Below are 22233 nucleotides of genomic sequence, written 5' to 3' on the forward strand. Positions count from 1 at the left end.
GCAATTATTGTCCACCCCAAAATAACAACATGAGGAAGCCAAGGTTAGTTTGGAGTCTATAGAAAGTCGATTGAAGACCGTAGGCTTCACCTACGTCATTGTTGGATATTGGTCCGAAAAGGCGGTTGGCCTAGGTAATTGGTGCAGGGTTACTATAGCCCTTTGAAATTTGAAAGGTTGCAAAAGGAGACATTAGCCCATTGAATTGGGGTTACATACATGAGCCATTTCCAAGTAAGGAGGTATATTTGATGGATAAATCACAAAGCCACCAAGAGTAGTAAGATGGAGACAATGAGGCCTGCAAACAACAATTAAGTGAGAACACTGGTCCGTTATTCCGCTTCGTGTAAGCAATGCTCCCATCCGTCGATTTAATATTTCACAAATGGCACCCCAAAGAAACCGCTATAAGTTGCATATTTGCTCTATAAGTTACTAACACTTAGAAAAATTTATATGACGATTGATGATATCTATCCATAAATTCACTTTTCTTCCTATCTTCTTCGAATCTTAATTTTTTGAATCAAAACACAGCCTACATCTATAACAATAATTTATTCAATCTAGAAAAGCAAATTTGTTGAAGTGTGATTGTTACTACAGTAATGTTTTCTCCCATTATGTAATGATATTACTTTTATGTTAGACGTTTCTTTAAAGTATGTGAACATCCGCATGCAAGGAATTTTAGAGTTGGGTTGAAGTGCAAGTAGCTTATATTATTCATTGGATTCAGTTTTAGTCATGATAAACAGAAAGAACTACTCCGCGAAAAGCATTTTTGCTTCGTGAATAGGAGAGATATAATCGAGGAAGAAGAAGATAGATGAACCGAAATATGCAACAAAGAAAAAAGTAATGTCGTAGTGAAAGAATAGTGCTCCATTCCCCACCATAGATAGACCAAAGAAGAAAGTAGACGCAGAGAGTGTATGCCAATGCCCGAAAAGACATTCCGTTAGTCTAGACTTCAATGGGGGCGCGTTTTGTTACCTTTTACGGAACAAAAGTATATGAGATAATTACTTCTATGAAGGTCGTGGGAGGTTCAGGTTTGCAATGAGCAACCTGTATATGAAGAAGCTCTGAAAAATCCTTGTTCTCTATGCTTATAGAATATTGACCTCAGTAGCATATAGAGAGGGAGTTGGACCATATTTATGAGCATTATGCTCATGGTGGATACAAAGCCCAAGGCCCCCGACCGAGTTCATCTCTTGTTGCGATTATATTTGCCACCGAAGTTTGTAGAATAGGGTACTTGCAAATACACCTAGGAACATTGCCCGGAAAATTAACATATCGGTTAGCATGGTTCACGAAGTGGAGGAGAGTTGATCACATGTTTCCAACTCACTTCACACAAAATTTTAGGCTTAAAGTAACATCTTAATCCCATATATATGCTTCGGAATAATCGAGAGTATTGTTTTTGACCTGGAATAACCTCGGCTTAGTTAAGGCATGAAGACGGTTGGTGATTTTGATTTGTCTCCTTATGAGAGTTTTGGTAGACTTCCACCATGTCCGTACAAAAGGTCTTTGAAAATGCTCCCATTGTTTTTTTGTCGTCCTCCTCATTTTTTTTTCTATTAGAACCAATTATCCAGCCGGTAAGTCCGAACTTAAGAAAAAATCTGAAGTCAAGAATCGGTCCAAACTCCATATTGCGCAGAGAAAACAAATATGGGCAAGTTTGGTTGATTGATACACATATCAAGTTCGAAGCTCAATGAAGATAAAAAGCAATGAGAGGGGAGCATATGGATGTAGATAGGGTTGTAGGGAAAAAAATAAAGAAACACACACACACAGAGAAAAGAAAAGAAGAAGGCCTGAAGAATAATAGCCCTGAGCAAAATGAATCATATTCCTAAAAATCTTTTTGTCAGAAACAGAAACATAGCAATCTTATTCATTGTTATTCTGGTTGCTGCACTAAATTTTTTTGTTTCTGAAGAATGCCCGTGTACTGGAGCCATTCCAGTAAGTATTAGCGCGCAGGAGGGGTGATTTATGTGAATATGCTCATGGAGTTTTTGAGAGTTGGCTTCACCCTGCACAGTATAGGACACGCCTCTGCAAGGATGGTACGGGCTGCATGCGAAGAGTGTGTTGCTTTGCGCACACAACTGAAGAGATTCGTCCTCTCTATGTGTCCACAGGCTCCGCTGTTCCTTCTCCCCATTCACCGTGCATCTTACGCTATGGAAATGGTCTGCGCCTTGAGTCCATTGCCGCCTTCCCGTCCTCGGCTTCGTCATGTCACCTAATCCTTTTCACGCCATCGATGTCTCCGTCACCGGTGGCATTTCACAAAACTTCAACAAAGACAGCGGTCTTTACTTAGGGTAAGTAACAAGAGATATAGCTCCCACAGATATAGAATCACATCAGCCCTTCATTACGAAGATCTCGAACAACCTTTGATCGTGAACTCACGGAGGAATGTGAACAGCCGGTAGTTTTTGTCAAGGCAGATTGCTATTGCCTTAGCTTCCGAATGGGCTGAAAGAAACAAAGAAACAGAGTGATCCTGTGTGTCTTCAAGTCATTCGGACATGTAAGGAAAAGTTCATATATTGAAGCACCTCTTGATTTGGTAACTTGAAAACCGCATGTTCAAAGAATATCCTAGCGGTGAGGATCCCAGATCCTCACCTTCACTACAAATCTATCACCACTCGGTAGAGCACAAAACAATGTCGGAGAGACAGGTTAGCATCGGTAATTACGATGCTAACAAAGATGGTATGATGTTTAAAGCATTACTCTTAAGGGTCCAAGAAACTTCGGTGACATTTCGATAATGCCAAAGTTTCGCCATTACGGGCAATTGCATCCGCTGGCGATGCCCATCCTTTCAAAAACAGCTCATGACGACATGATCAACATCTTGAACAAACTATCATTACGATGAGAAGGCCAAATGAGCTCAGTGGATTTAAATTACATCTGTATCGTAGTCTCGAACTAATGATCACCCAAAGATCGGGAATGTTAAAATTAGTCCAAAGCATTAAAATATCCGTCAAGTAGAAACTTACCATGTTGGCAATAACTTGCATAAACAGCATTGTTTACAACTCCATACTGATCTAGTTCATAATCTCGACCTTAAGTTCAACTTCAAAAAAACCAATCATTCTCAGAATGTAGGAAATGAAAGGTGTCACACAATGTGAGATGATCATAATTTTAAATCCAAATTTCAGAATAATAAAAATTAAATATGTGAGATGTGATTGGTTACCCTTTCCCTCCTTGACCTACAATGACCTGTCATATAAAAAAAATTAACAATTGGTAACACCAATAGAAAATTCACAAACCGGATATAATGCATGCAAAAACAACCTGTTGGAAATATGACCAAATTTGTACCAAACTGAATTTGGAAATATCAATAGCTTCCACTTCCATGAGCATAAGTGAAAAGACAAATAGCCTTAAACTGATATGAAATCTCTCTCCATTGCTCCTCTGTAGGATCCACTCCAGTTGGATTGTGAGCACATGCATGAAGCAAAAAGAAAGAGCCATTCGGAGAATTCTTTTTACAGAAAATATAGGAGAACAAATCAAAGGAGAAATTATCAAATAGGAGAATTCTCAATAGAATGTAAAGTAGGTGGTTATTATATATGTTTTATGTACCTTAACATCATCCATCAATGCAGCAAAATCTAGCCCTTTTGTCTCAGGATGGTAGTAATGGAAGACCCTCTGAGGCACATTAGCATCTCTCCAAATGTTATGATGACTAAGACAATGCATCAGTTAGAATCTTGAATGGGTCACAGATAGGCCAAAGAATATCAGGTGCAATATTAAGGTCTTCAATCACATTTGGCAAGGAGTGCGCCTCTCCCTAGGTTTGCACATGATTATTCTTGAAAAATGTTTACTTACAGCTAAATTGCTATCATAAACATCTTTTGATATTTACAAACCTTTAACAATGTATATGCAGTGTAACTGTATAAGCCAAGTACGTCAAAAGAACATCAAGTTTTTCAGGCACTCACTTTGACCAGTTGGCACAGGTATATAAATTGTGACTCAGGCAGGAAGCGCTTCTTAAAATCTGCAAAAAGTCGGCAAGCACCAGTCCCAGAAAGAGCTTGCACGGCTGCAATTCGTTTGTCTTTGATAAAATCAGAATTCTCTCCATATGCTAGCTTCAATGTTTCTTCAACCATTTTCACACTAATCAGATGTAGCTAGTTCACGATAGTCAATCGATAATTCCATTTTTTTATATTATTATTGTTATAATCAAACTTGAAAAACAGAGAAACCCTTCTTATTTAGAAGAGTGTGTTAGAAATGAGGTATTATAGTTAAACAGGCACAAATGAACCTTTTAGTGTAAAACACGCCCAGGACTTTCCACTCCAGTGAATTTCCTCATTAGATCAAGTACCCATGTATCATTGTATATAAACTTTGAAATAGATTGTGCCTGCAAGATACATCGATTCACCCAATCAATCTTACAAAAATCTTCTAATGTGGAATTTAGACAATGAGAAGCATAGGGGGTACAGAAAATAGTGCTGTAGTTCTGCATGATATAACTTCCAACACCGATATAGTTCAGTGCACTATCCATGATTACTTGAACAACATTTTCTGCCCCAAAATCTTGAATAACTGAATCAAACAAATCAGCAAGACACTTCGTGTTCTTGAAATATGTTGATGCATCTACAGACTTGTGGAAAAACGTCCCAGAGGATGAAGACACTAAGAAATTTATTAATGCTCTTGATTTGTTATCCGTCCATGTATCCGCTATAATTGTGCAGCCAGTAATTTCCCAATCTTTCTCAATTTCTTTGGAGTGTTCACTGACTTCAGATTTGATCCTTTTCGAGCCATGTGGTCTTAAGGGCTTCTGACGATGGAACTCTAAATCCGCTACCACACTTTGCTACTGTATCTATCATCAGCTGATAAGAAGAAGAACGTGCGATGCAAAAGTCTAACTTATTCTTGAAAAAGAACAGAGCAATACTCTTCTCTGCATCTTCACCCTCATACGAAGATGAGGTTCCCACCTGCATGCCAGAAGGAAAGGCTTTTGCCAAAGGAGATGGCTCCATACATATGAGAGCTTTATTTGTGGGCATATTTAGAAGTGGCTTCATTTCAGCAAGACGTTGTTTTTTAGCAGTAGCAGCTTCCTTACCATCCTCTTTTGACGCAATAATAGTTCTCACCCTATCAGTGACATCATCCCTTACTTTACTACATGGAAGAACACCTTTACTGGGCAACCGGGACAGGTGATGCTTCAATCTACTAATGCCCCCATTCAAAACTTTAAGACAGAACTTACATTTCACCTTGTTTCCATCTAACTTCTCACAGTATTCCCAACACACATCTTTCTCTCTAACCACTGCCACAAAAAAAGTATAAGATCAATCTTTCTGAAGTAGAACTTCTTTTTTTCTTGAATTTTCCAAACCAGAAGGCATAAGATGCTCAAAACTAAAGTTTGCACGAAATACACGTAATAGTAATCAGCTGAATCATCCTGTAGGATGATATCGAAGAGAAATTTAATCATGCAGAATCCATTGCATGCATAAATCAACCACCATTATAGTCATATGTAGGCAGAATTGTTATGGAGAGTGTTAGCATAAATAGTCACAATTCTCTGTTCTAAAAGCTGAAGTAGAAACTCAATGGGTCATGAGTTATATGTGTCTTGGGAGAGAAACTCGGGCCTCTAGACCGAGAAAACTTGATCCCCTGAAATAGTGATGCGTCATACAGCCTCTCTGAGCAAAGGTTATATACTTTATACTTTCCCTACATACAGAAACTTGGTTAGTAAGCCCATAACAACCTGACAAATGCATAAAAAGGTGAAGTTGGCCAGCACATTTCATTGGTTTTGGAGTAAAGATATTCTCCGTTCATATAAAAAGTATGTGAGTCCAACATGAAAATCAAACCAAAAAGAGTACCAGTTTGTTATACTGTCAAATTAGAGACAGGTAACCCACCTCTAATTTACATTGAGGGGTAACTTATATGCATTGGTCATGACATCCATCCAAAACAACATTCATTCTTTTAACTACGTGTGTGCAGGGGTTTGTCATGAAGAGAGTTTGTCTATGTGTGCACAGGGGTTCGTGTCTCGTTTTTTTTTTACAATAAACTACACCTGAATAAGCAGTAAGTACAATGTTACCTTGTGGTTAGTCTCAAAGAACCTTATGACTTCTTCCCCTGCATCACATCTTTTAATTTGTCTAAAGCAAAAATGATAGTGTTGAAATCAATATCTTAAACTTTCACGCAAATCTGTTTCCACTATTACCTCCAGATATCCAAAAAGACAAAAGTGAAGTAGATTAAACAAAAAGTAACTTACCGGGGCTCTTACTTTTCAGGTTTTCTTTTGTTTAAGAATGGAGATAAGATTTAAGAATGGAGTAAGATTGGAGATAAAATTTAAGAATGGAGATAAAATTTAAGAAAGAGGTTTTTATCTACTTATCTATTTTGGGTTTTTATGTATTTTGGGCTGAGCATTCTCAAGTCTCAACTAGTCAGTATTAATGGTCTTAGATATATAAATAGATTTGTCTTATCTTTACAAAGTTACATGGTAAATTTTCACGTTTCTTTCCAGGAAAAGTCCAGACCGAACAGGAGAACTCGCAGAAAATCAGCATCCGCCAGTGATCGACCTTCTTCCATTACTGATGTTGAACCTAAAGATGCGTCCCAAGTTCTATCTTGAGACTCAGAGTAGTTTTCTATGAAGTTTGAAGTTCCACCCTCAGGGAATGGGTGCAGTGAAAATCAGAATTTTGCGAAGCTTTAAGGTTTTGTTTCTGGAAACGGTCATCAAGAACATATTTACTTGCAGCCGAGCACTCTGTAAACACTGGATGCTTATGTTTTATCTTAATGCAAGAATTCCATCTGTTTAGATCAACATTGCGAAGAAGAGTTTTCAGTTCCGTTTACTCTTGAGTTTGTAATCTGTACATAAGCGCGGAATAGGTCTTTATCCAACTGCCTGCTAAATTATTACACGGGTTCTAATGAAATTTTCGCTTCATAGTTCCAATGTAACCATTACCCGGTCTTTAAATACTGTTGTCACTATGTATAAGTCGTGTCTGGTGTGATTTGGTGGGTGGCATAGGAATGAAGAAAGATGCATCAGAGAACTTCCATACAGCCCCACCATGAGGGACCAGTGGATGTTTTGATTTTATAACAAGTTGTTTGTCAAACATGGGAGTGTCTATGTTACAGCCTTACAGGAGTATTCACAATGGTAGGGATTGACAGTGGCGTCTGACAGTCAAGCAGCCAATAACGGGAACAAAAGCAATGTTGGAGAAACAAGAGGTGGCATTCTTCTTCCCATTTGACTTTTTCATCAAAAACTACATAACTCCTTGAGAGACTGCATACGAATGGAGAAGTTTGAGTTGAAGACTCGAAGTGACCAAAGAGTGCCTCCTCAATTTCAATAACGAAAAACGTTCGCCTATGAAAGGATCTCATTGCAGCACAAGTCATTAGTGGTGAATCCCAACACCATGTCAACTTAACCTGTAGCAGTAACTAGAGCAGCTAGCACAGACGCTGATGACCTCTTGAGATGGAACATGGAAGCCAACATTGCGTCATTGGGTCAAAAGCAGTCCAATACCCATGGTCCATGGACCACCGTTCTTTATAAGCCCATTTATCTAATCTCCACACAAGTAATTAAGACTAGTTGTTTTCATTCTCGCGTTTCGATCAGAGGTATTGCGGCGGCTTTGGGTGAGAGAGATAAGAGATTATTAGTGATGGGGAAAGATGGAAAGTCAATTGACCACTAATTACTGCCCCCGAACGTGCCACATTTCTCTCACTTGATTCAATCTCGTTGCAAAGATGGCATTTAGACTGAAAAATGAGATGGGCAAATTAGTGAACAACTTGTGCATGTCTAGAAGATGGAATCATGTGGCTGCTGCTGTTCCTGCACCATTGGGTACTTCAATGATGAGTCATGGGAATATATTTGTATTGCCTGAGAATGATAAAGAATTGGAAATGCCCAGTTTTGAGTTTGGTAATAATATTGGGTCTATGGACCTCATGGCTGTTCCTAAAAGAAAGGTAATCTTGTTTTTGAGTAAAAAAAGTTGCTTCCTTTTGCTGGATTTTGGGCGTGTATGGCAATGTATTTAGTTTTGAATTTCATTGTGTTCATGTTTATGTTAAATGGGTGATGGTTGTTTGTGCTTTTGGTGATTTATGTTCATACATTAATTAGTATTGCTTTGCTAGGATTTCCGTTTCGATAATGTCTTTGAATACCTTTTCGCTTTGTAGTTCAAATGGAAATGATTTCTACCTGATTTGATATGATTGCCTGATTCGTGTTTTTGCATAATTATTTATCTTTTACTGCTTTATGTTTGATCAATAATATGTGCCAAATGTTATAGATAAACATTGTTTGGTATGAAAGCTATAGTTACCTTGTTCAAGGCATGAAAAGTTTTCATTTTAGTCAAGCAGTTCTAAGTATCTTAGAATGACTAAGAAAATTTGTCGAACTTGCAGGTCTCTAAACACAAGAGAGGCATAAGAAATGGACCGAGGGCTTTGAAACCTATTCCAGTTATAATGCGATGCAGGTAAGATCGATATTTCTCAAAGTTACATACCTTTAACAGGGATATGATTTTCGATTCATGGTTTTACATATAGGGGTGTCATTCATTAAAAGAGCTATTGTCTCTTGAAAACTTTTGTGATGAACAAGATGAGCCAAAGTAAACACACAAGTCGTACTTGGTATGGGGAGGTATGGAGAGGTTCAACTTCTTCCCACAAATGAGTTTTTCTTATGTATCTAGGTGTTTGTTTTGACAAATTTAATTTAAAGTGACAAAGATACAGACACGAGAGCATAAAGTCGTTTCCCATATCTTAGTGTTTGACTTTGTCTTAGATCACAAGGAACACAAATCCTAATTTTTGCACTTGATCTGTAAGTAATTTGGTGAGAAATTTTGTAGGCTGGCCTTCTAGATAACAGGAACACAATTCTTAATATTTGCACATGAGCGTAAAGCAGTTTACGTTGTAGTCTTGCACATCTGAGGCTCATATGCTTTTATACCCCCTAACCCTCCCACCCACAAACAATAGAGGTAATTTGCCTTGGAGAGACCCTGCCCTGCTTGCTGAATTGGAACGAGTGAAATGAAGTCGTTCATTAGGAAGACTTTAATATGAAGACATCTAGAGGTTGTTGATGAGATGGAATGAGCATGGATGAAGCATGTTTTTTCAGGACAAAATACCCATCAAGGGAATTTTGCTTGGATCTGGCACGAATAACAGGATTCGCACATAGAAAAGTAGAACTTTTGATATTAGAACAGACATTTGGTGTTATACTCAAGTAAACACCAATATCTCTTAATCTGATCCGTGTAACCACTAAGCATGAGCATGATTTGTGCAAGATTATTGTTATCCCCCATGCCTTGTAATTTTTTGATGTTTTCCATATTGTAAACATACTATTTTCCTATATAAGTATGAGAGAAGAAATCGTATTCTCTTTTCCCTCTCTTTTCTCTCCAAACTTTCTTCTTCATTAGCAATAATATGATTTTACCACTATGAATATACCATGTGAAACCATTTTATGCGTTAACCCCACAAAAGCTTTTACCATGTTACTTACAGATCAAGTGCATAAGTTATGAATACTTCTATTACTCGTATTGTAACACAATGTGAACCGACTTTACTATTTCTTGTCTGCATCTTTGTTACTTTACATTAAAAGCTGTGAAGACAAACACCTATGATGTAAAAACACATTTGCATGGAGGCCTGGAGTGTTACCTATCAATACTAAGTAGGACTTTTGCTTTTTTATTCTATCTTGTTGAATAATCTTTTCAAACTCTTCCATGGTATCTGAGCTTTGATCAATTAATTTGATCAGCCGATTCTTCATTTCTATACGCCCACTGCCAATTGCAAAGGTTCACCTCTTGTGCTCTCTGAGATTCTTTCCTATGTCTAGCGAGTCACCAGATTGAAATAATGTTTTCTGGGGAACCATGTAAGAACTGCCAAATAGTTTTCTTCATATTTCCAGTACGAGTTATTATGTTTTAAACCTACTAGGAAAATATGGATCAAGTTGATGGACTTCTTTTTGTCACTTTACATGTGATACTGAAGTAAAAAATCCATCAAATTGGTCTAATGTTTCTAGAAGCTTGGAGGAGCTTGCAACGTGTTGAAAAGGTTTTCTATGCTATGTTGATCAATTATAAGCTAAGGGAAGGCCGTCTTGCATAGTAATTTGTAAAATCTTCTGTTCTTTTACTTGGGTGATACTTTTCTGTGCTGTACATGACGCTTTTAAATGTTCTAAATCCCTTCCTCTTGTATGAGCCTGGTTGTTGCGTGGTGACATTGGATAGATTTAGGGAAATGTTTCAAAGTGTATCTCTCTGCTTGTGTTGTATACTTACTAAATGAGAACTTCCAAAAATTCTATGGACCCACCTCCTCAGTGACGTCAGTGGTGCTTGTCATCAGTTTGTTGGTGTTACACTGCAATAGCAAAAGTCATGTTAATGGATTCTCTTAGGTCTGTCTGACAGCATAAGTGAAACTCATTTGCAGTATGTACTAACCCTTTCCATTGGTGTGGATCTAGCCCAATCCGTTAGATCAAGTATTCAGTTGTATTTGTTGTTGAAGGGATCTTGTGTTTGCTTACTTTACCTTGCTTGTTGCAGGAGTTGCGGTCAAGTTAAGCTGCCACATTTCTACTGCTGCAGTGGGGACAGGGGAATAACGGGTGAATGTCAATGATGCCATCAACTGGTGAAAATACCAACTCCTGGAAGACATACTACCAATTTGGGCGAAGGTTTAAAGTTTAAAAAATGAACGTTTTGTACCATGAACTTTGCTGCTTTTATCAATTTAAGCCACAAACTTTTTTTTCAAGCAAATTGGCCCAAGAACTTGGGTTAATGCATCACGTTAGGCCCATCGGCGTGTTTCCGTTTCTTCAAAATTCAAATGATTATGTGTACTAACGGACGTCACTAACGTCAGTGTGGCTTAACAGAAGCTTATGTGGTCCTGCTGTAATCGACACCAAGGAACAGCTGATGTGGCATGATGAATAGTCAACGCATGGAGTTATTTTGGTCGTCCAAATTGTGAATAATTTAACGATGGGCTGTTTTCTTCTTTCACATCTCAACCCCACCGCTGCTGCTCCAGATTGTGAATCTATACATAATTTTTTTGGCAATTCAACTTCTAATAACTTCAATTCGTTTTTTCTTAATTTTCAACACTTTGAATGTTATAATATTCCTTGTCAAACGATCTGATCTCAGTTTTTTTTATTGATAGTGATCACCAGGGAAAACGTGAGAATTCGATGAACCGCTATTGAACTTGCAATTTCACTCAATTTCGATTTGTATATCTATAAAAGGAGATTTGGGTGTGTATCAAATTATTAGTCAATTTCATTTATCAGGCCACCCTTTTCAAGTTCTATATTGTGGAAGATTTAGGGGTTTTCTTGAGGTGATACGGTGGTGGAGGGTTAATATGTTTTTGAGGATTGGAAATTTAATAATTTATATTTGATGAACAGTGGTGGTGCGTGGTTGTGGCCATAGTACAAAATATCAAGATATAGGTATTTATCGATATTCAATTTCTGGATATGTATTGTAGATATATCTTCCTCTTTGGGGATATTTGACATTGTTTCACATGTAAATATCGTGGATATATCCAAAATATCGACAAATATCATGGATATTGTGGATATTTATTGATATATCATGATACATTATTTATATTTATTTAAAATATAATGGTAAATATTAAATAAAATTGTTATATATACAAAATATCGCCAAATATCTTCAAATATCGCAAATATCGTCAAAATATTACCGATATTTATAGTCGTATATATCTCTAAACATATCGTGATATTTATATATTTTTCTCTGAAATCTGGATAGATATCCCCAAATATCGTGATATATCGGGATATTTTGTACTATGGTTGTGGCAACAACAAAAGTGGTTGAAGGAGAAGAAGAAGATCAATTTAGTACCATTAGATTATCACAAAATGAACGTCCCAAATTACGCCATGTGTCAATTTAGTGATTAAGTTCTGATTTAATTTTGTCGTTGGTCTTTAGAATCTGGATTTGCTTCTCTCAATCAGTAGAGTATACCATAATTAACATGGACATTTAAATTGAACCAACCTTTTTTCTACCATCAAATACCCTTGATAAAATATTAAAATCAATTATTCAATGCCTTTAAGAAAGACTATTTTGTCATTTCAAATTTTAATACCTTCTATACCCTTAAGATTACATAGTCACTTAAGGATGTATGTGTAAATTCAGGTTGGAAATCAACTATACGCCGTTATTCAATTGTTCGCGGCTTACCTTTCAGTAATTGCCAAATAAATACCTTTTATTCCGAAATTAAATTCAAGAAACCAACCGGCTCTTTTTCTTTTCTTCTTCTTCTTCTTCTCTCTCCCAAATCTCCATAATTTGCTCTCCTTAAACCGAAGCCACAAAACAAAAACAAAACATACCGATTGTCTCTCTCTCCGACTATCTGTGAATAAAAAAAAAATTCGATTTCAAAAGGTAATATATTTGTCCTCTATTTGATTACTTGATTTCATAAAACTCACTTAATGTCAACCCTCACTTCTCCTTTCCAACTTCTTACCGATACTTTCCTCTTATCCGATAACTTCACATGTCAAAAAAAACACAAAGAAAGAAGTAAACATTTGAATAAGAAGAAGAAGAAGAAAAGAGAGAAAGATATATACATCTGCAAGGTTGAACCTGATTTGTTACCTTATGTAGTTTTTTTTTTTTTTTTTTTATATATATATATTGATTCTTTTCTCTCAACATTCAGCGTTAAGATAGATCCAGATGCAGCCTTCTTGAAGAATGAACAGTATCTTGCACTCACGGTGTTGTCAGCAGGTCATACGTTTTTATGCGGTAATATTTTAGTTTTTCTTCTTCTTATTATGGTAATATTCTCCTTCCGCTCTTTCAAACTAGAAACATTGAGTGCATTCTTTGATGGGATTCTCTTGCACACAGGAAACAGAAACCACTTTCATAGTAATACAAGTAAGTTAGAAGATTGTGTTATCATAGATAATCGGATGTTCAAAAGCATAGAGTTTATGATGTTTGAGAGTGATCATATGGCTCCCTTAAGATTTAGTCGCTGTTCCACTAAGCACGATTTCTATTAAATGTTTGATTCCAAATCCTGCTGTACGTTCATCGTAGGAGGTTGAAATGGATTATATTGGCAGCCGTGTTTTTTAATGGACAATTATCAGGTAAGCAAGGTCTGTTTTACCTTCTATGGAAACTAATTACACAAACAAACAGATCATTACTACAGCTTATCTTCTTAATTTTTTATTGTTTTCAATCTTCTTGGCAGGAACTGTGTATGGGAGTTTAGCAAAATCACAAACTGACATTCATTAGTAGTGTGAAGCTGATAGCTGGCATTAACAAGATTTCCTCACTTAGTATAGTTGTTGGCCTCCCGGTTTGTTCTTGCTCTTTGACTGAATTTTCCTTATACTTTGTGAAGCGCATTTGTTGTAGGGAATATTATCATTGTTGTTGTTGTCGTTGTCGTTGTCGTTGTTTTTTTTTAAAAAAAAAAATAGAATAGTGGTCCACATTTTGAGACATGGAATGTTGGGGTTCTCAATATTTCGTTTCAATTTGTCGTTGATTTGAGTCACTAAGAGTGTAGAACCTTAGTGTGGGTGGTTGGGTTATACGTGATAACGCAAGTTGGCCTTTTAAGGCCCAAAAAGGCAGCAAATACTTATACTGACATAAGAAAGTATGGGAGCAGCGTTACTGATTTTTTTTAATTAGCCTTTATGCTAATATAATAATCGTTTTTTGTGCAGTGGTCAAAGCAGTTTTAGAGCAAAGTACGCCGCTTAGTAAATGGAAAGATATTACCAATCAAGATAGTTAAGAAGGGGATGTTCTTAAGGTTCTGATCTTTCACTGAATTCCTTGGTTACCTAATGTACTTGTGAGCATCATTTATTAGGGTTCTATTCTTGAAAGTTGGATGGGAATGTTTCTGTGTAGTTATCTAAAAATTTCAAGTCTGTGCATGTTCATCATAGTAATGAATTGGTCTATATCATACTTACAGGGTTTACAACTATTTGGTGTAAACTCGATCTACGAGTTCAATTGGAAGTAAATTTCCTAACGACTCCTTGATCTGCTACTCTTATGGTTAAGTATAACCTCAAGTAGAGAACCCTCGGTCCTTTGTGAGGATGTAATTCTTATTCTAACCATACACCCCATGCCATAGCACAGGTACCATCTTACAAACACATTTATACCATGTAGAGAATTAGTGACCAGAGTTGAAAAAGTTTCATTTGATAGACCTAGGTGTAAGTGAAACCCAGAAATTTCTTAGGAAACCATGGTCTATGTTTGACCCACGAGATTCTTAAGCACCCTTTTGATTTTTTGTGACCATTGTCTTTAGGATATGGAGTGCGTATTGTTGTTGGATTGAGTGTGATTCTGCAGTAGGAAAGGTGTAGATATGGACTATATGTTTGTTTTGGTTTGTTAGGAATGTATACGAGAACTTGATGAAGAGTTAAATATTGTTCTTAACAACAAATAAAGAACGCAAGAAAATTTGTTAAACATGGGTCAAGCAAGTCATGTTTGTTCTAGAGCTTGATGGATCACTCTGAAGCGATTTTATTACAATTACAGGTCAAAGCTTTGGTTCAGGTGAAAGTAGTTAGGTGTAAAAAAGATGTCTTTGCATCCCCAAGATCTTGATTTCCCTCCTCTTGCTCATTAAATGACCAATCTATCGGTTAAAAATGCCAACTTTTCTCTTATTGGTGTTATTGTCTGTGGCTTGGATAAATTCCCATGCCGACTGACTCAAGTTTTTAATGCTTATAGGGAAAAGTTAGATATGTTGTCGGACTGTCTTACCTCATGACTGTGAAAAAGCTACAAGTCCCTCGTGGTGCTGTTGGTACAACCGACTCTATGAACTTGGGTGCTTACGGTAGAACTTGCATTGAAAAATATGGAGTATAAAGCTATGGATGATAGTACGATAAAAAAGGTATGTTATGTTATGTTCTTCGGGTCGGGTTTGTTGCTAATTTCGCGGAACCTAAACGAAGAACTTTGCCTGGATTGTGGATGAAATCGTGAACCACTATATTTTAAGAAGTGTCTCACAACGTTGCCAATGACCATATTTCTCATTTGGGGTTTTATACCCATCGCCGAGCCCCTCAAAGTATCCGCTTTCGATTCCATATTTTTCCCTTTTTTCCTCCATTTTGGGATGCTTTTGACTTTTGATTCAGAATTGTTTTATTTTTAGTTTGCAATATGAGTGTAATCAAAATTAAGCGTTTGATCCCAATTTGCAGAACAATCGAAAATATAGATTACTTTTTTTATACTCGAAGCAATTTGTAGACCGAGTTGAATTAGGTGCAAGGGAAATAAATGATTCGGTTTGTCAAATGTGCCACACAAAAATCCGTGGGGGCAGTATGTGCACTTTAACATTTGTTTGTCTTCAATTTTTGTTTGGTAAGTGAGTTGCAAAGTTGTTCTTTGATATGGAGGCTTCAAATTTTAGGTACTTGGCAAAGTTTGGTAATAGGTGTTGGTACGTTCCATACATTTTGGGCATTTACTTCCAAGTTATGAATTGCCATTTGCGTATATCAAAACATATATTTTATTTATATGTTTTATTTTATTTTTCGCTTTTGGATTTTGTGGCCTTTTTCTTTGTGCACCGATAGTGTCTTTATTTAGTTCTTGCTAAAAGGAAGAATATGTGAATTCAGATATGTGGATTTATTGGATATACCACCACGTTATGTATGTCTAATCTAACTTTACTATCTTCTTAAAAATCAGGCCCCAACACTGAAATATGTTAAGCCAAAGGTTCATATCTAGCAAAATATAGTGAGTATTGGTGAAGAATGTATTAAAGAAGGCGGAGATAGGAAAACTGCTTTAGGAGGAAGATGAACCTACTGCCTACGATGCGTTCGAGTGCACATTGGTCAGGTTTGGCTATTTTTTACTCCTACTCTTTGTTTAAATTACCCGTACCTGATTATTGAAAGTTTATAACTGGAAAAATAAAAAGAAGAGAAGAACATTCGAAAAAGGGGTTTCACAAACAAGTAGTATTCTTTAAAACAATAGTATTCTTTAGGTGGCGATATAATCTTGCTTGCGCGTTATGGTAGTGTCCACATACAAATGAGGGAGTCTTCACACAATAACCAGTTAAAACTTCGAAAAAACTAAAAGAGCTAAAGATCACACAATATTAGTTTAGTAACACAGAACTGTTCTTCAGCTCCTTCACAATCTGAAGCAGTAATACTTGGGCTTGAAACCCATACAAACCCATTTTCTTGGAAAAACTTGTGGGTAGCATATGCTAAAGCATTCCTCACTCTAGCAACCTGAAACAACTTTGACAGAAAACATGGTCCAGATTATTTCCCAAAACAGGAAAAAACAAGAACCAACCTGTGGAATATACCAAAAATACCAAACCAATGTATCAAGATACAAAAGCATACCGCACCAAAAGTGTTTGTCCTTGGACGAAGATGAGCTTTTGTTTGCAGAAATTATCTGCTCACTCTTTTCTTTTGAATAGGAAAAGAAGAATCACTTCTCCCCACCTACAAGATTAAAGGGTAAAGAGGGTGAGTAGAAGTTTGTCAGACACCTCATCCTACATTTTATTATTTTATTATTGTAGTCATGTCAAAAACTTTGAAATTGGGAGCACTACAAACTTCAGAAATCCTCTCTGCAAGCATTTATTACAGTTGGATAGATCAACTAGATTAAAATCATGAGCATATGCATGGTCTGTTCTTCACATGGTTTTTAGGCAACATGTGCATGACATGTAGAACAGATAGGGGGAACGGGGGAATTAAATTTCTGACAAGAAAAGAAAATTTCCTTACTGTGATGACTTTCCCAACATTTAACTCAACTTTCTGCTTCGATCCTTGACTAATAAGCACAACACCCTCTACCCATACTGATGCACCAGTTGAAATGATGCCAGATTCTACCTAGCAAGACCGAAAGCATTTTTAAGGAGATGCTATACAAAGACAGAAAAAATAGAGAATAGAGGAGGCAGAGTAATAAATGAAAAGGATTATGGGGTAACAATTAATAGAAAATGCAGAAAACTAGATTAACTTATGCAGTTTATGTTTGGACCAACGAGTTAGTGTTCATCAAGATTATAACAAGCCGTAAAGCAACGATAAGAAGATATAAGAATTTGGAAATCTCTACTCCCCCTAATAGTATACTTTAAAAAACTAACACATCATTGTCATCTCAAATGCTCATAACAAAGACATTCTAATTTAAGGCAATCGCGAATACTTCTCACAATCATTATAAATATGGAGGTCCAGTAATTATAAGCAAATCAAATTAGTACAATGAATCTTTCTTTTGAAAATTGATAAAGGTATTTAATGAAACAAAATAACAACTCGGGGAGACAGAGTGGTTGTGATTGCATTGAATATATACCTAATCATAGCCATCAGCATCTGAATTTATCACACACTGCATGTTCGAAAGGCATGAGCCATCGTTAACTCAGTAGAAGCGGACAAGGAACACATTATGATGAAAAAAAAATAACCATTAGTCCTTCCTGAGGCTAACACAATCCACCACAACATAGGCAACAGTAAGGGGCAGAAATATATATTCCCATTATTATAGACAGTTTGTTACAAACAAACAAACAGTAAGAGCAGAACAATTGAAAGTTTAAGGATGTTTTTATAACCAACCTTGAGAAATGTAACACTGCTCTGCACTCTTAGTGTCCGAACCCAGCCCTTCACAACAAGCTTCTTCCCTAACCAATCCAAGCCTTCGTCCAGTCCACGTTTCACATCGACAATCCTCAAGCGTTTGCGGGATTCCCAGACTTTTTCTCCTTGTTTCACATCAACAGGCTCATCAACTGTTTTGCCACCCGCACTACAGCTGATGTACCTCTTCTTATCGTTTGTTGTAGAGATGGTCACTATAGAGTAAAGGGAAAATTGACGGGTGGGATGGTGATATGGAGTGAAAGTAATTCTTTGTGTTTTGTCCATGTATAGCTCAAGGGGTAAGAGCACCTCATCTCAAAGTAAAATATTATTGTGCCTCTAATTATGTCATTGCAGTGCTGACTTTTCCTCTTTTTTTTTTTATCGATGCCCAACAAATGATATTATAGCTGTGAACATTTAAAGAAACCTATTAATGGACCTACAATACTTAGAAAAGTGATTTCCCAAGGTGAACTTAAAAACTTTCATTTGTTGAAGTATATCCCCTTCGCCTTCAACTAATTGTTGCTAGAGATGGCAGATAGCATGCTATCTGGATAATTAAAAGGGTTTCTTGCACTTTAGTTTCTTTTTCTACATCGTTCAGATGTGAAAGTGAAACTTATGCGAGGCACCAACCTTTTACTAAATTACTTTACATCTAGCTGAGTGCAGTAGCTTAGAATTAAACGTTGTAATGAGTTGGCCCTACATTTGTTACGTTTATCAATGGATTTGAACCTTATTTAAATATTTCTAGCAAGATTTTAAAAGTTTGTCTTGCAGCCTTCTGTAGGCGAACTCTACGACAAGGTTAGAGTGCTTCTTAGGTTAGGAGAGGAAAGGGTATTCTTTGCTGGGTTACATTCTATCTTTCAGTACTAATACAAACTTTTACGTGGTGTTTTTGACTGATTATGTAGAGAAGGAAAAATAAAAAAATGTTGTGTCTTCTTTAGTATTTTCTCATGTTCGTATTTGGGATTACTTTAATAAAAAGAAACATTTAGTTTTGGATGTTGCACACAAGGCCTTTGAGGAAGCTCAAAACGTTGGTAAAAAATGGTATTTTCCATTTCAATTATTTGCATTCATGTACTTCCTATCATTTGATTGATTTGCATTTGTGATTTAATTGTTAGCATTTGATTCTAACTCCACTTGTAGCTGCTATGGTGAATAACATTGCTCAAAGAGTTTTATGAGAAACTGGATATATATGAAAGGCGACTGGATTTATAAGAAACCGTAGCAGCAGAAGTGGAGCTCTTGGAGCTATAAGTGGGTGATATAAGAGTAGAATGCCGGAATATCCAATATGTTAATAAGGAAATTCACTAAGCATCACCAATCAATTGCACTAAAGCAGGATGATATACTCTGGGCATGGAGGCCAAATTTGAACTTTTGTTTCAAATATCCCGAGTCCCATCTTATGTGATATAGTCCTAAACATGTATTAAGCAAACTACTAGCTAGAGTATGTGAGTGCATGGTTTCAAGTTTCATATAGTTTCGTCCTGTAGCATGTCGATGATTGTTGACAATAATTTATCACATTGTAATTGCAATTTCCACTTGAAATTTGTGTGCATGGGTTTGGTGAACGCACGCCATAACACAATCATGTAAGTTGGTACATATTTGTGCAATTATACACAACATTATAACCTACTTTGCAATTTTGTTATCTAGCACCATACATTTCTCTTTCCTTATTGTTTCTGCAAATTTTGTCAATTTTCTTTTTGAATCTATTTCGCTTAGGTATGTCAAAGTTGAAGTTCTTTTATCGAACAAAATTTTAGAAGAACCGCTGGTGTAGCACTGATTCAATTTGCCGCCCAGAGGGCGTGCATATGTGCTAGTATACATAGAGTTTAGATACACGCACAACGTGCATGATTTGAGTGACATAAGACTGACGTAACGATGACATAATGGAGCCACATCAGCAGTTATGAGGTGTCCACTACAACGGTGCCACACGACCTTTTGAACAGACACATATACATTTGGCATGCCACGTAATCATTTGAAGTAACAGAATGATAACAGTGGCCTAACGTGATACATTAACCAAAGTTTTTGGCCCAATTTGCTCAAAAAAATAAAATTGTAGCCTAAATTGATAAAAACAACAAAATTCATGGTACAAAAGTTCTACTTTTTCTTTTAAGTTAAAGAGATCCTATCATCAATAACTGTGTTTGTTCTATCAAAGTTTTAGCTTATACTTGATGTCAATATTGAGCTTTGATTAAAAAAGGCTGTCAAGTATGGTATGTCACCAGTAGCGTAGGGATGAATAAGCTTTATTCATTTGTTCTCTATTGCGGTAAATGCAGCTGACTAAGACCATACTTGCTTCAATATCTCATCTTTTCCCTCATAGTTTGATCTTGTAGTCCATCATTGCAAGAAGAAATATGTTTGGTTTATGATAGGCTTTGAATGTTTTTTGGATCATTATGGCTCACATATAAATGTCTTCATATCATTCTAGTGTTTTTTTAAAAAGTTTCCAAGACCCAAAGCTAGGTTTTGACGTCCAAGATTTTGGCTGCATTCTGCTTAAATTTTTCGCAAGTTTTAGGCTATGTTTGGTTCGCTGAAAATCAATTCCAAATTGAAATTAGATTCTTTGATTTGTATTTTCATGAATTGGTTTTCTAAGAAACTGGATTATGTTTGTCTGGTTATAACTGGGAAAATTTATTTTTAGTTGAGTTTAGCTCGGGAGTACCAGATCAAGGCTTATGAAACCTAGGAAACATTCAATCAAAATCAGCTATCTTCACATCTCTCCTCCTCTCTCTCCTGACGTCAGGTGGCCAAAGTTAGAAAACAACTTCTTTTTTCTGAAAGTGGAGATTGCTTTCCTCCTTATCAACCAATTTAAAGAATCCGTTTTCCAATTTTTCATTTTCCAATTAAACCAAACAGTTGAAAGTTTTCAATTTCCATGAAAACATTTTCTTTTCCTCACTTTTTCTTGAACCAAACACAGCCTTAATGTTTTAAGAGGTTTAGTTACTGGGAAATTGGGCATCCCATCCCAACTCCCATGTCCTATAGCATCCATGTTTTCTTCTGCTCAGAAGACCTTGCCTCATCGACTTGGTGACCAGTCAGTATGAGTGTAGGACCAAACTGCTTTTGGGTGAATGGGATGACATATATATGTTCCGTTCAGACTTAATAGTCCTAACCATAGTACAAAATATCACGATATATCTATCGAGATTTCAGCCATGGATACAAAAATATCGCAATATATGTAAAGATATATAAGACTGCAAATATCAACAATATTTCAACCATTTCATCGATATTTGGAGATATATTGCGATATTTAGTGATATTTTGTGTAGGTAAAAACTTTATTTAATATTTATCATTATATTTCATATAAATACAAAATATATATCGTAATATATCAATAAATATCTACATTATCCATGATAGTTATTGATATTTTTCATATATCCACAATATTTGCATGTGAAACAATGTAAAATATCCCTAAAGAGAATAATATATCCACGATACATATCAAGAAATTGAGTATTGATAAATATCCATATCCCGATATTTTGTACTATAGTCATAACAACTCCTAACATAAACTTTTCTAACAACCCTTCAATCTCATAATTTTCATTATGGACTTTTCTTTGCATCCGATTAATATATAAATACCAACAGAATCAACATTTCTCACAAGCAGAAGGGAACTTTTCAAATGCTTCTCTTTATCTATTCTACAAAAAAGTTCACCCTAATTATGCAAAAGTTCTGGTTAAGTTAAATATTATTTGTAACTATGGCAGACTTGTTAAAATCCCAACTATTGTCGCTCGTTAGTGCAAGTAGCCCGAGAAGTTCTTTACCGCGACTAATATGATATACTTTGCAACGCTATTTCACATGAACCACATCAAGTTTTAAATGAAGGGGGGACAAAACTGAAAATAACAAAATTCCGAAATAACGAACCAAAAAATCCATCCTCATTTCAAAAACACTCTCAAGGACAACACTTTTGTCCGAAAAAGACAATAGTGCCCTAACTGGTATGCACAGGTGTCGGTGCATACCAAGCATCATAAAGAAAATGGTATGCACAAGTGTTAGTGCATACCACCTCTTCGTATGCGAGGTATGCACAGACA

General features: G+C 36.3%; 1 protein-coding gene, 3 long non-coding RNA genes and 2 pseudogenes across 10 annotated transcripts; 2 read left to right on the forward strand and 4 right to left on the reverse strand.

Annotated features, from left to right (window-relative positions):
- Window positions 1-2410: 2410 nt before the first annotated feature.
- On the reverse strand, window positions 2411-3152 carry LOC147487977 (acyl-acyl carrier protein thioesterase TE3, chloroplastic-like; annotated as a pseudogene).
- Window positions 3153-3259: 107 nt separating this feature from the next.
- Window positions 3260-3797, reverse strand: LOC147487978 (uncharacterized). The gene is made up of 3 exons (XR_015201311.1): window positions 3664-3797; window positions 3391-3489; window positions 3260-3285 (listed from the first exon to the last, which is right to left on the reverse strand). It is a non-coding gene; the product is annotated as an uncharacterized LOC147487978 (long non-coding RNA).
- LOC147487979 (uncharacterized) lies at window positions 3797-5426 on the reverse strand (annotated as a pseudogene). The gene is made up of 2 exons (XR_015201308.1): window positions 4370-5426; window positions 3797-4215 (listed from the first exon to the last, which is right to left on the reverse strand). The product of XR_015201308.1 is annotated as an uncharacterized LOC147487979 (transcript).
- A 1966-nt stretch (window positions 5427-7392) lies between these two features.
- Window positions 7393-11288, forward strand: LOC147487980 (uncharacterized). Of its 2 annotated transcripts, XR_015201310.1 has the most exons (4): window positions 7393-8160; window positions 8611-8684; window positions 8758-8854; window positions 10821-11288. XR_015201310.1 is itself a non-coding variant. In XM_086571323.1 (3 exons), exons 1-3 carry the CDS (start codon window positions 7933-7935, stop codon window positions 10894-10896), a joined length of 378 nt encoding a protein of 125 aa, XP_086427449.1. In that variant the 5' UTR covers window positions 7434-7932; the 3' UTR covers window positions 10897-11250. The 2 variants fall into 2 exon arrangements, 1 of the variants encoding a protein (XP_086427449.1); XM_086571323.1 differs by lacking the exon at window positions 8758-8854 and having other exon boundaries at window positions 7434-8160; window positions 10821-11250.
- A 1730-nt stretch (window positions 11289-13018) lies between these two features.
- LOC147487981 (uncharacterized) lies at window positions 13019-19723 on the forward strand. Of its 5 annotated transcripts, XR_015202631.1 has the most exons (7): window positions 13020-13109; window positions 13215-13244; window positions 13410-13462; window positions 13570-13680; window positions 14057-14145; window positions 16089-16244; window positions 18845-19139. It is a non-coding gene; the product is annotated as an uncharacterized LOC147487981 (long non-coding RNA). The 5 variants fall into 5 exon arrangements; XR_015202630.1 differs by lacking the exon at window positions 13215-13244 and having other exon boundaries at window positions 13019-13109; XR_015202632.1 differs by lacking the exons at window positions 13020-13109; window positions 13215-13244 and adding an exon at window positions 18259-18354 and having other exon boundaries at window positions 13261-13462.
- LOC147487982 (uncharacterized) lies at window positions 16339-17822 on the reverse strand. The gene is made up of 2 exons (XR_015202634.1): window positions 16772-17822; window positions 16339-16651 (listed from the first exon to the last, which is right to left on the reverse strand). It is a non-coding gene; the product is annotated as an uncharacterized LOC147487982 (long non-coding RNA).
- Window positions 19724-22233: the final 2510 nt, after the last annotated feature.

This window comes from Coptis chinensis, chromosome 7, assembly GCF_015680905.1.
Source record: "Coptis chinensis isolate HL-2020 chromosome 7, ASM1568090v1, whole genome shotgun sequence".
Taxonomy (NCBI): domain Eukaryota; kingdom Viridiplantae; phylum Streptophyta; class Magnoliopsida; order Ranunculales; family Ranunculaceae; genus Coptis; species Coptis chinensis.